We start from the raw sequence: 14709 nt of genomic DNA, 5'->3' as shown, positions 1-14709 counted from the left end.
ATTTCGTGAAGACAACATGAGACCTAAAATTCTCCTTTCTCCTCTTTTTTAGTACAAAACTTACATAGACAAGGAATGGTGATGGTAATTGTGCAAAAATAAAAGCAATAAAAAAAGAAATTTTATTTTGGGGGTTTCAAACTAGTTGACTTGTCAGGATATGATAGGTCTAGAATCGTGTGAATCGATAGATTACAATCAAATCGTTAGATTCATGAGGTGAATCGATGGATTCAACAATGATTCATTTCTGTTTAGATTTGCTAGTAAGATTTGAATCGATTTGGTGTAGAAGTGATTCAAATTGTATCAATTGAATTGAATCGTAAATTTTAAGATTCTAACAACTATGGTATATACCGCAAAAATCGATCCTAACGGTATTGTAGGCTTGCTTGCTGTCAAAGGATATACTTAGGTATACAGTTTGGATTACTCAAACACATTCTCCTCAAGCGCAAAACTTGCCACCGTACATTTGTTCATCTCCTGAGCCACTACTTGTCACTGGCCTCTACATCAGTTAGAAGTGAAGAATGTCTTCCTACATGATGATGTTAAGGTTTAGGTCTATAAATAGAAACCACCTAGTTTGTTGCTCATAAGGAGTTAGGCTTAGTATGTCGACTCAAGAAATCATTATATGGTTAAAAATAGCCTCCCAACACATGGTTTGGTCAATCCAGTGTTGTAGTACTTGATTTGGCCTCCTCCAATGTACAGTAGATCACTTTGTATTTTATCACCATTCTCCATTCAACAGGATTCTGCTTATTGTGTATATGGATGATATTGTGACCACTAATGATGATGATCAAGGTATCTAGGACCTAAATCATTTTCTACATAGTAAGTTTCAAACCAAAGATGTGAAACCATTACAATACTTCTTGGGTATAGAAGTACTTAGGTTGCCAATGTATCCTTTCATAAGGATCAAATCAATGTAGTTTGAAACTTCTAACTAGTCAACGTTAATTGTTTTAGTCTGCCTGAAGACCATTTGTCAATTATTATTTTTGTGTTAAATAAAGTGAGAAACATTCGTCTTATGTATTTAGTATTTTTTAACATATGAACAAGGCAATTGTTTGCATTAGCACAAGTTTGGGAGATCACCTCCTTACCTTTTCTAATCTCATTACTTTTCAACTTGAGGAACTTCCACAATACTGAACGCACCCTTAGAGTCTCCTTATAATATCTTCATAGTTGAATCACTAGAATTTTCTCTCTTATCTTTAATATCTTCTTCATTTCAGCACCCCAACCCCACTTCTCTTTTACTCTTTTCCATATCACCTTCTAAAACATTTAAAGGCCTAAACACAGTTTTATCACCACATTCTTGAAACAAGTCTGGCCTTCTAACATCCCAAACTTCCTCCGACTCTTGGACAATTTAATTCCCATCCTTAGTAATTGAAGGGTGAATAATATTTTTTTATTAATTAGAGGCTTAAACACATTTTAGTTACCAAAAGATAAATTATTCGTCTTCCTAGTACTTGTCTTGGTGGAAGTTGGAGCACTCATTTGGGCCTGTCCATTACCTGGACCCAACAATTCAGAACTTGGGCCCTTAATTTATGAATTATGGATCTGTTTATCAACAAGACCTTTTTGTGGGAAGTCCATAATAGGAGTGCCTTCCTTAGGATCCAATCTGCAGCTCATATCTTCCTTTCCTAAACAATAAGCCCTTTCAAATAGTTGGTCCAGTTTAGTTAGAAATGAGATACCAATTTTTTCAATTACCTGGGCCAAGTCCAAAATGAGAAGCATGCAACCCGGCCCAAATCTTTTCACTGCCTCCTCCCCAAACACAACCCTAGCCGCCTCTGACCATCTCAGCTCCATTGGAAACCCTAGCTGCCTCTCTAATCATCTCTTCCCCATAAAAAACCCTATCTTCCTTGTACCTTTCGATCGGAACTGGATTATCTGCGATGGCCTATGATTCATCCAGATGCAACTCGTCTCCACACCAACAACACAGCTCTTGCTCCCCAACCTTCAGATCCAGCTCCAATGGACATGACTGCCACAACCTTCCCCTACACGACTTTTGCTTTCCAACACCACCTAACTTCACAATCTGTGTCATGAATCGGCATGCACACTCCCAAGTTCCTCACAAAAATCCTTCACTAACTCACATAAGACACTCGTGAAATTTCACCAACCATCGCCTTTTTCACACTGAGGAATAAATACTGAAAACCTCTTCCCTTTTCATCCCAACCGTAACTCCAGAAACTTCCTACCTTCGTCCATTTAATTGGGATCCAAATCTTCATAATAACCAAGTGAACAGATTGAAACCCCCTATGCAATTGACTGAACATAGGTATGCCATCAACGAACCAAGACAAAACCTTCCTGGAAAATTGAACCCACCTATTATGAGAAACATTTTTCTCGACCACAAGCAAAGAGGCGATCTCACTGACCTTATCTAAATGCATATTGAAGGATTTACCTTTGATCTACAGCGATCGCTTTAGCATCTGCTACTGCAGGAACTCCCATGGCATCAAATGCAAAGTGGGAGAGGAGAAATTTGTGAGAGAGAGAGAGAGAGAGAATTAGTTCATGGAAATGAAATTGGCACGAGGTTAAAGCTCATTAATTTAACTTAGTTCAATAACAAAACACTAATTTTTCATTGGGTTAATTATACGAAAAAGTAAGGAGGCCTTTCCCAGATTGACTTAAAATTTGTCATAATGAAGCTTTTGATTTCAAATCATGATTTAAGATTAAACTTGGTGCTCTCAATTGATGACCAGTGCTCGCTTTATTGTTTTGTATGAGTTTGGGAAGGATTCATTTCTTGCTTTTTTATTTTAATTATTTAAAGTATTGTTCAATATTTTAGAAGAAACATAAACCACAAAAAAATTTTAACTCCAGCCCATGCACATGATTGCAATTTTTCAAGGATTGCTTAAATGGATTTAGAATTTTAACTCATTCAAAGAAATTCATTGAGAGCTATTTGTCACAAATTAAAAAAAAAAAATTGATTTTCTGGGAATATGAATTCCTAGAAAGCATCCAATATCTTGATCCTTAAAAGCATTATGTGATGTTATGCACATCTTGAATTTCAAATTTAATTCCTTGAATATCAATCGGTGCTTTGAAAAACAAACAATGTTCAGAAACAAAGTTAATGAGTTGATGCTTTCAACATCATGGTGTTCAAATCCCAATGCTTTTTGCATCCATGCAAGGATCGCAAAATGAACCTTTATTTTCTTCTGATAATGTCTACTTGAAATCTTGGCACCTTGAAATTACTAAACAAATTGGCAAAGAAGATATTAAATATATATAATGCGTATTTATTTTTGTTTTCCAAACTACATGAAGCCAAATTTCTTTCTAAAGGCCAAAAACTGACAATACCTTCCTTTCAACCAATGAAGAATTTTTTTGGCAGAAAGTGAACATCTTTGTTTGACCCATGGACTTCCCCTTCCATTGCCCTTGCATGGCTTTTATAGAAATGGAAGTGGGCAGTTACACTTACACCACACTTACCCCACATTTCCAACATTTTTTGACTATCTATTCCTTTGTATGGCCAAATTTCCCCTCTTTACAAAAGAAGATGAAGTAGATAGTTAATGCCACACCATCCATTCTTATGCTCTCGTTTTATTTTATAATCCCATCTTCTTCTTCTTCTTTCTTTTTTTAATTTTTAACTCACTTCCATTCTAGAATGTTGTGTGGTAAACCACCTTTATGCCATGTGGCTATCTAATGCACCAGCATTTGATGTCAATGATCTAATCCTTTTAACTTTTATCCTTTTCCCCGGATGTTTGTATCCTTCGCTTTAGGAGTGAAGATTTGTTCACATATGTTCTTACATTGTCCTTTTACATGGACTTTTTGGAATAGCTTGTTTGGAGTTCTTGGTGAGAATTCGGTCTGTCCCTCACCTTTGGATGCATTTTGTGCTAATATGTTTAGAGTTTGAGAAGCGTAAGGAGATGAAGACTTTGTGGCACTACAGTTCTTGCTATCATTTAGTGTATTTGGTTAAATAGGAATACTAGAGTTTTTAAGGGTGTCACTACTTTGCATCATTTCGTCTGCAATATAGATTGATTTTTTGTTGTGTCCTCATGTTGTTTTGCAAATTCTTTTTTAGAAATGTTTCCATAGAAAACTTGTTGAGAGATTGGAGTGATTTGTTGTCTCATTGGAGGATACCTTGTTCTCCATGTGATATTTTCTTCTATTTTTTTGTAATTATTTCTTTTCTCTGTAATAAAATTCTCTGCAATTGAAAAAAAAAATCACTTTATGCCTTGTGGTGTTTTATTTGTCCAAAATTTGCATTCAATATAGCAGTCAAGACCTCCACATAGGTGGTTAAAATGAACAACTTTGGTTGGAAATAGAGAAACTACAGACATATTTAGATATGGAAGGACAGTGTGATTGGGACCAATTCTCAAAAAGAACTCTTGCTACTGAAGATGAGGAGTTACCAAAGATGAGGTCATTTCCTTCACAAGACACTCAACATCTAGGAGATGATACTCTTATTTTGCCTTCTGATACTGAGCAAGAGGGTGTTAATACTATAAAGCACAACCTAGACCAAAGCATAGCATTGATTGAAAAGGGGCCTTTGCCCCTTATTCCTGAGTATACTCTTGAAAAGGTGGACCTAGTTGAAAATCCTCATGATGCTAGGTTGGTTATTGATGAAGAGGTAGTTATTCCTCCAAGCGATCATAATTCATCCAAATCAAGAAAAGGTATCCTTCCCCTTCCCTCTTAGTCCTCTCTTTCTTTTGATCTTGTTTGCCACAAAAAAGGTCTCGCTAGGGCAGTGCAACGAGTTAAATTCTGAAGATTATAAGCTAGAACAGTAAGGGTCTTGGGAATGTTCAGAAAAGAAGCTTTCTTAAGGAGGTTTTGCTTAGTCTCTTGACATTGTTTTGATTCAGGAGACTGAGCTTGAATTAGTTGATAGGAAGGTCATTACGGGGATTTGGGAAGGGCACAATAAGGACTAGGTATTTTTACCCTCTCAGATATCGGCAGGGGGCATTCTAGTGGCGTGGGATACCCGTATTATATCCATATTGGACATTCTAGCGGGTTTCTTTTCTCTTTCTCTCTTGTTAGAGGTGAGAAATCGGGTCCAACAGTGGGTTCTTTAGCCTATGGTCCTTCTAGGCCTTCTTTAACGAGCTCCTTTTGGGACGAGCTATATTATGTCTCAAGTTTTTGTTCCCCTAAGTGGATAGTGGGGGGAAATTTCAATGCAGTGATATTTCCCTAGGTAAAGAAGGGGGAAGGCAAGGTTACTCCTACAATGCATAATTTTGATCTATTTATTAGGGAGAATGTCTTGAGGGATATTCCTTTTGAGTGACACAAACTTTACTTGGCTGGTGGGCAGGGCTAGGGCTGCCCAGTAGACTTGATAAGTTCTTTTTCTCCAATGAGTGGGAGGGTGAGTTCCCTAATCTTTTGCAAGTCACCCTTCCTAGTGCCACGTCTAACCATTTTCCTATTCTGCTGGAATCTAGGAAGGTGCCTTAGTGCCCTACTCCCTTTAGATTTGAAAATATGTGGCTGGAACATGAAACCTTCCAAACTTTGGTCAAGGAGTCTTGGGGTGAGGAGGTGGATAGGGGTTGGGAAGGTTTTAGATTCAAAAGGAAACTGATGAGGCTGAAAGAAAAATAAAAGGAGTGGAATAGGGAGGTGTTCAGGGACATTAGGCTTATAAAGACCCATATTTTAAGTAAGTTGGCTAAGCTAGATAGTAAGGAAGAAGTTTTCAATCCTTCGGGGGAGGTGGATCTGAAAAGAATATCCGTAAAGAGTGAGCTAGAAGAGGTGATCTTTAAGGAAATGAGAAGTTGGAGGCAAAAGAGAAGCTTAAATAGGTAAGACAAGGCAATTGTAACACTAAATTTTTTCATAGGTTAGCAACTGGTCATTTGAGGAGGAATTCTATTAGGAAGTTGGAGTTGCTTTTTGAGTGTGTTTTTTATGGGGAGGGGGGGATTATCTCAGATAATAGTGGGATAGCTTCGGAGATCACTAATTTTTATTGTAATCTATTTTCTGAGGAAGTTGATTATAGATTGATGGAGGAAGGGCTAGAGTGGGACCTTGTCTGGTGATAATATAACTTGGTTATAGAGACCTTTTGAGGAAGAGGAAGTAAGATCTGTCGTCTTTGCAATGAATAGGGATAAAGCTCTAGGTTTGCATGGCTTTAATTTGGCTTTTTCTCAAGATTGGTGGACAGTGGTTAAGGATGACTTGAGGAAGGTCTTTAATGAATTTTATTGTAATATAATTTTATGCAAGAGCATTAACTCTACCTTCATAACTTTGGTGCCCAAGAAAAGCACGCTTGTCAACATTTCCAAATTCCGATTATAGACCTATTAGTTTAGTCTCTAGTGTTTATAAAATAATCACTAAATTTCTAGCTAGAAGGTTGAGTGTGGTTCTTGATAAGACTATTACTAAGGCCCAAAGCGCTTTCGTGGGATTTTTTTTGGGTCGGGGGGGGGGGGGGGGTTGAGGACAGATTGTGGACATGATTTTGATCACTTATGAAGTTGTTGAGGATATTAGGTGAAGGAAGAAGAAGGGATTAATATTTAAGTTGCATTTTAAGAAAGCCTATGATAGGGTGAGTTGGAATTTTTTGACAAGAATTTTATGAAGAAGGGTTTTGATGAGAGATGGCAGAGATGGATGAAAGGTTGCATGTCTAATGTGTTTTATTCAATGTTAGTGAATGGGGAACCTAATCTTGGTTTAGAGCTACGAGGGGATTAGACAAGGAGACCCTCTTTACCCATTTTTGTTTGTCTTAGTGGCTGATGCCTCAAGTAGGACAGTTTATAGAGCTATGGTTAGAGGTTTAGTGAAAGGCTTGCAAGTAAGGGGGGAGGAGGCTATGATTTCGAATCTTCAGTTTGCTGACGATACTATCTTCTCCTTAAAGGATCATAGGTCATATTTTTGAATATTCTAGGGATTCTTCATATTTATTTTTCAGGGCTTAAGATCAATTTGGGCAAGAGCAGTATAGCCACTGTTCATTTGTCGGAGGAGCAAGGTGGGGAGTTAGCCTTGGAGGTAGGTTGTGTTGCTTTGGATTGGCCATTATCTTATTTAGGAATGCCTTTGGAATCCGCTATTTTTGGGACACTATTATTGAGAGAGTGGCTAAGTGACTAGATGGTTCAAAGGGTGCGCTTTTTTCTTTAGGAGGTAGGATTACTCTCATTCAAGCTTGTCTTTCTAGTATCACGTAATATTTTTTTATCTATTTTCAAAATACCTGTGGGTGTGGCTAGTAGGATTGAGAAGAATCATGAGAGACTTCCTTTGGTCTGGGGTGGGGGATGTTAGGGATATCGTTTAGTGAGTTGTGGGGGTGGTCTGTTAGGCCTAAACAGGAGGGAAGGTTGGGTCTTGATTATTTGGTGTCTAAAAACACGACTCTCTTGGCCAAGTGGCTTTGGAGTTTTTCATTAGAGGTCACTCCCTTGTGACATAAAGTTATAAAAAGTAAATCTCGACTTAATGGGAATGGGTGGGATACCAATTCAGGTCTTAGATGTTCTTAAGAGAGTCCATGGAAAGCCATCACTCATATTTATTCCCTCTTTAATTCCCATACTAACTTTATATTGGGTAGGGGCTATAATATTCTCTTTTGAAAAGACCTATGGTTGGGGAATAATGTTTTGTCCACCTCTTTACCTCACCTATTTCAATTAAGCTCAAAACAGGATAAATCTATGTCCTCTTTCGTTGTGGAACTAGGTGACTTCTTGGGATTTTTACTTTGGAGACCACTGAATGATAAGGAGATGGAGAAGTTAGTATCTTTGGAAGCTGACAGTCATTCTTGGCCCTTGGACCCGTCAGGGTTTTATTCCTGCAAATCTTTTTGTGAGTTTTTGACTAGCTCTGTTTTTCCTTGTCCTCTCTATAAAACTATGTGGAAGGCCAAAGTTCCCTCTAAAGTCAAAGCTTTTATCTGGCTGGCTGTGCTTAATAGGATCAACACCAATAACTTGCTACAGATTAGAAGACCTTTAAAGGCTCTATCTCCGGACATATGTGTGCTTTGATTTAATAGCTCTGAAACTGCTTCACATCCTTTTTTACATTGTGATTTTGCCTGGAGGATTAGGAACAAGTTATTTAATTATTTTTGGGAATGCTGGGTTTTCCTAAAGACAGTGGAGGAGTTTTTGGCAATTCATTTTGTTTGTTTTGGCATGAAAAAGGAGGGTAAGGAGTTACAGACTCGTGCCTTATTTGCTGTCCATTGGGGTTTGTGGATGGAACGAAACACACGCATTTTTTTCTGGGAAGAAGTTGTTACATTTACTGGTTTGGGAGAAGATTCAACATTTGGCTTCTCTTTGGTCTGTGGGTAATGAGAACTTCTGGGTGATGCTTGGTTCAGAAGTTCAGCGTAATTGGCTTTACCTGTTTAAATGACAGGGCCTGCTGATTTTTTTGGGTTGTTTCTAACGATCCTTTTGTTTTGTCTTTCTTTATTTTCCTGCGGTTACCCAGATTTTTGAAACAAGACGCTTTACTCTCTCCTTCTTGTACATTCTCAATGAAATTCTTTTGTTATCAAAAAAAAAAAAAAAGCTACTAAGCCACTCATCCTTCCAAAAAGAATAGTTTTGTTGCTCACTATGTCAATTTGGATTTGATATAGGAATTCCTGCCAAACTTTGTTGGTAGACTTCCAAAGGCAATTGCCATAAGACTTCCTAGGGCAGGCCATAGCTTTGATCACCGTCTTCCAAAAACTATATCACAGAATGCCATAATCATTTAGTGAGGAGTGCCCTATTGAAGTCAACAATAGATCTAACGTCCAATCAGACTCATGATCAGAATTAATCTTCCATCCTAAGGTAAATATTGCGTCTTCTAGCTATCAAGCCTACACTTGAACTTCCAGGAGCTTCCCTTCTTTGTAACCAAGAATATCAGCTAAAAGCACCATTCACATCATCACCCGACAAAGAATGCAACATAAATAAAGCAATTAAGTATTTCTCCACCCACAAAAAATGGTTGTGTCATCCACAAACAGAAGGTGCAAGATGCTAGGAGAGCTTAAGCTAACAGTGCCGAAGGAATTCCATAAAAAGAAAAAAAAAAAAAAAACTAAGAATCTTCATCACAGAAAAAATGAATCGGGAAGGATATAAGGAATCACTTCAAATTAAAACCCAAAACGACTGAAAAAGCCATGATGGGAATAATTTATAAGAATGGCTGAAGAAACAAATATAAATCCATGAGGTCCAAATCCCAGTTAACACGGTTGTAAAGTTTTTAAATGCCATGTTTGCAAATTATACCAGTACCACTGTTTCTTAGGCTAGAATCATTAACTGCAGCAATGACTGCAGCATCATGGACTTGCTGACCTGGCAGAAGAAGATGATGGAAGGGATGATGGAGGGGAGATATAACATTCCAATCAACTAGCTTAAGCCATCACTCATAGTGATGGAGCCTTAATATTAGGTCATTAAGGTTAATTACCTGGGCAATTACTTTTAACGCATGTTCTTGACTTTAATATAGTCATTTCACTCAGTAATTAACATAAATTAATTAAAGACAAATATACCACTACGACAATCATTCCACGATATATGAATTATTCATGACCTCAACCCAATTTCAAGTACATGTTGGGATATGAGGACAAAACTAAAATAAATACCATTAAAAAAAAAAAAAAGGAATGAAGTAGATAAAATTATTTTAGGAGGAAGCAGTAGCAATATTGAGGAAGAAATCAAGAAGATAAAGAATGAGCAATTAATTACATAATACAATAATTATAACTTCCAACCAAGTCCCCAAATTTCCAAATAAACTAAATCTAAAACACAAAAAATAAAGTTCACAATTTTTTCCGCTTTTTTTTAAGAACTACAAAATTAGTCATATGAAGCCACTAGCCAATTACAGTTTTTTCCTCTCTCTTAATTTTTCTTATCTTCTATGTTATCCATTCTCTTATTCATAGCCCTTTTTTCTTTTTTTGGTTCTAATACTGCACATTGTAGCCTAGAGGGAAAAAAAAAAATCCAACAAGAATATACAACAACAAAATCAAAGTTGTAAGTCCCACTAGTTGGAGTCGACTACATAAATCCTCTTCCACCATTCCACGTGATTTAGAGCAACATCCTCCAAAAAGAAGGTTGTTGTCAAATCCTTACTGTCTCATTCTAAGTTATTATGGGGTCTATCCCTCCCCCTTCTAGGTGGAGTTATATTTCAAAATGGGCTTCTTCTCTTACCCCCAAATATTTACCACATGGATTAGGCCTCATGAGCATCAACATTGTTGTTACTTCAAAGAAATGCCTCACATACTCAAGTTTTACTAATCAATTTTACATGCTAAAGTGGCATCTTAAATTGAACTCTCACATCATTGATTAAAAGTTGTAATACCTTCCAATCACCAACAGCATGCTACAATGCCTAATACATTGGCCGGTCCCATGTTGATGTGAAATATGGTCACATAATGTGCTGTGCCATATCCATTGAATGATTGATATGATTAAGATGAAAAAGATCTCTTGTTAGTGAGAGAAGAAATTGAGATAAAATTTTATTAGAATAGCTTCTTTTTTCCTTTGTTTTTTTTTTTTTTTTTTTGTTTTGGAGGTGGGGTATTGATCCTACACCAATTATTTTGGACGAAGCAATTGCGCAAACTCATAGGATATCAATATGCAAAATCTTGTCAGAGTGTTTGAGGGGGCAAAGGACCACATTAAATAATGGAAGGAAAGGAGGCAGTAGTCCATTGTGGAGAAGGGGACCAGTCCATTTGTCCTACTCCCCATTTAGGAGGAGATTTTTAATTTTGGTTTATTCGATTTCATTTTCCACTTAGTTATTTTTAGCAGGTATGTCTTTTTAATTTTTGGTTTATGAGGATTGTAAGCACATTGAGGCTTCGTTTTTGGAATCAAATTAATTGAATTTGAATTTTAGCTTTTACCCATGAGTTCTAAGTGATTGTTCACAAAAAAACAGCGTCAAATAGTGTCAAAGCCAGGTTGCTGTTGCTTCTGTGCCATCAGCTTCGTCCATTCAATTGAAGCCTCCACAATGTCATTAGACCACTGGCATTCCTTGCACCACTTCTCCGATTTTAGTCTCACATTGTGTGGTCCTTAAATTTGAGAGTCCTCTCTTCTTCACATATGAATGTCCGTGTAACTTAAATTTGCAAGTTTGAGTTGCTTTTAGTTTAAGAAAATGTTCTCTCTATCAATGGACTTTGTTTTTGAAAGCACCCCACACTTCACCATTTTCTTCCAAGCTTATTTTTCTCATTGAATTATTTTGAGAAAAGAAAGATTGTTTCAAGCACACTTAATCTTCTATAAAAAATTAAAAGGGGTCATTCATGTCACAAAGGCAAAAAACTACTCAGGTTCTGATTTCTATGTGCATTATAGTGGGATGTTTGGGCTTAGCTGAAGCTCAATCCAATATTAGATAAAATTGACAATTGTAATTTGTCCTGTCCTTGTGTATAATTGCGCTCAACCACAATCTGGCATGGGAGACTCGTGCATTGGCTTATATATATATTTTCAATCCAATTTTGTCATGCTACTCAATTTGCTTCCATGATTTATATATATATATATATCAAACTTGAATCCATGCAAATGTACACTTATTTGCTCTAAGCTTTGGAACTCTCAAACTTGGATTCTAGGTTTTGGCTTGGCTTGTTCTTAGAATCAAAAAGAAGCCATTAAATGAACATAGAAACTAGTCTAGGCCAGCAAAAATGAATGCCTAAAACTTTCTCACTTTTAGCCCCTGCCCCCCAAATTTGGAATTTTGAATTGTGGGATCAATGCCCCTAGCATAACAAAAAGTAAACTTACAATTAGGTTTCTTTGTTCCTAGTAACTGAGATGGGAACTCCATTTGTTGGCTTTTAAAGTTTATTAGTATACGGATTGTGGGATCAATGACCGTAGCATAATAAAGTGGTAACTCTTAATTAGGTTTCTTTGATCCAAGTAATTGAAATAGAAACTCCATTTGTTGGCTTTTAAACTCTGCAAATTTATTATTTGTCAAAATTAGTCACAAAAATATGAAATTAGGCCATTTCAAGGATCATAACAACAATCCCTGTTCCACAAAGGTATAAAATAAATTTTCATTAAGGGATTAAACCATAAGGCATAAAAAACTATCACCCAGGGTAATATGTGTGGCTTTCGTTATTAAACTCTATGAACAAATAAAGTTAAATAGCTTGTTAAATAACTTGATTGATGTAAAGTTAAGTGATCTACACCTTCGAGCTTCATCATCCCTTCGCTTGGCATCCATCTCCTTGCTTGGAGGATATTGTGGGAGGCTTGATGGTTCACAAGCATAAGGTTTGGTTGTGAAGAACTGCAACAGGGAAAAGGAGAAAATGAGGCTTATGGGCACCATATTTGAAAAAGCTGCCACATAGTATAGATATGTATAACTCTGGACTCGTATAGAATTTAAAACTCTCTACTCATTTTTTGTGTAAAATCCTCTTTAGGATTCAAGAAATATATTATTGACATTATCAATTATGATTTCAATATGCATTGAAACCATTGTGCTTTACAATGGTAATAAATAGTCGACGCTAGAACATACATTACCTGTGTACAACACTAATTCACCTCGCCTTTCAAGAAATCCCTCCACAAAAATCATTCATTTCCATAAACTCAATTATGTTCATGCAAGCGGGATATTTGAAAGGGGGCAGAAGCTGAGAACTGATTAAAAAATCCTCAGAAGTAATAGAGTCAACTGCCAAGCCTTAAGCCCAACTACTTAGTGTTGGCTACCAACCCTCCTTCCATCAAATATTATTTTCATGATAAAGGACAAATATCCACGGCTATATAGATTCAATATTGGATCCATTCAGTCAGTTAATATCTGAGGTTTCAGGCAGTGGTACTAAGAGGTAGAGTAATTAAATCCAGTAAATTGCTTAATTCTATCCAGTGTACACTATACATAATCCACAGTGTAGATCCAGTTTAGTCGAGAAAATGACAAAAGATAGAGGCATAACATTTTTGCCATCAGCAAAAAAAAAAAAAAAAAAAGAAAAAAGAAACCTATATTTAGAAAGGAAGGAATTTATAGAACTACGAAAGCCTCATACAAAGCAGTCAAAGTCCGTCGCACAAAAGAAAGAGCATCATGTTGAAAGATTCCTAGGAATACAAAGACATGTAAGGACGCCAAAGATATTGTTGAAATTTTAGGTAAAACGGGAGACCTAACATAATGATAGGTCTCGCCCTCTATTTATAACAAATATCAAGTACATTATAATGACCATAATACCCTCACTAACTCCCCTCAAGTTGGAGCATAGATACCATATTCTCCTAGTTTGTTACAAATGAATTGAACACAAGCATCCCCCAAAGCTTTAGTAAACAAACCAGCAAGCTGAATATTGGACTTTAGAAGTGGTTGTAATGAGCTTTTGCACAAGTTTCTCTTGAAGAAAGTGACAATCAACTTCAATGTGTTTGATTTGCTCATGGAAGACTAGGTTGGATGCAATATGAATGGCAGCTTGAGTATCACACAAACTCCATAGACCGAGAATGTGGAAAACCCAATTCTTCCAACACATTTTTCGACCCAACAAGCTCATATGTAGTGTGAACCATAGCCCTATACTCTAACTCAGAAGTTGATATAGCCACTATAGTTTGTTTCTTACTCCCCCTAAAACCAAATTACCATTTACCAACAACAAAGATACAGTACCCAATTGTGGATCTTCTTTCTGAAGGTGATCCAGCCCAATTTTCATCAACATGTCCCTAAAATAAGTGAAGCATTGATCTCAATATGAGAGACCTCCCCAGGTGCACCTTTTAATATCTTAAGATGCAAATTACTACATCCCAATGACTTGTCCTGAAGAATCCAGAAATTGACTTCACACCCCGTGTTGCTAAAGATAATTTCAATCAAATGACTGTAAGATAATTCAACTTTCCAACAAGTCTCCAATACCTTCTTGGGTAAAGCAACAAATCACCCATATCCAACACTAATGTGTTGGTAGGATCGTTGGGTGAATCAACAGGTTTGGATCCCAACAACCCAATCTCATCCAAATGATCAAGAACATACTTCCTTTGTGACAAAACAATTTCCATACGATATTTGGATACTTTTATACCCAATAAGTATTTTAATAGTCCCAAATAATTAGTATGAAACTTAATCTATCGAAAATGTTTTAGGCTCTGAATATCTTGATCATCATCACCTGTAATTACAAAATCATCCAAAAACACAATACGAAGAATCCAACCCGATGGAGTGTAAGGATAAAACATATAGTGATCCACTACACCTATCGAAGGTTAAACTCAAATACTACAACACTAAATCAACCAAACCATATTTTGGGGGACTTTTTTAAGCTATGTAATGCCTTCTTTAGCCAACACACTAAGCGTGACTCCCCCTGAGCAAGAAACCCAAGCACTTGCTCCGTATAGACCTCCTCCTCAAGATCACCATGCAAGAAGGCATTCTTCATATCAAGTTGATACAGAGGCCATTGACAAGTGGAGG

At 36.7% G+C, this 14709-nt stretch overlaps 1 protein-coding gene across 2 annotated transcripts in view; it reads right to left on the bottom strand.

The window, feature by feature from the left end:
* Positions 1-14709, bottom strand: part of LOC131152832 (probable serine/threonine-protein kinase At1g54610) — a 57533-nt gene that overhangs the window by 33094 nt on the left and 9730 nt on the right. For both annotated transcript variants that reach the window (XM_058104715.1, XM_058104716.1), the window contains exon 6: positions 12404-12504. In XM_058104715.1, the coding sequence (XP_057960698.1) occupies positions 12404-12504 (101 nt within the window). The remainder of the gene's footprint in view (positions 1-12403; positions 12505-14709) is intronic.

Source organism: Malania oleifera, chromosome 4 (assembly GCF_029873635.1).
Source record: "Malania oleifera isolate guangnan ecotype guangnan chromosome 4, ASM2987363v1, whole genome shotgun sequence".
Lineage (NCBI taxonomy): Eukaryota > Viridiplantae > Streptophyta > Magnoliopsida > Santalales > Ximeniaceae > Malania > Malania oleifera.
Note: the sequence above shows the minus strand (reverse complement) of the source record. Positions and strands in the feature narration are given on the sequence as shown.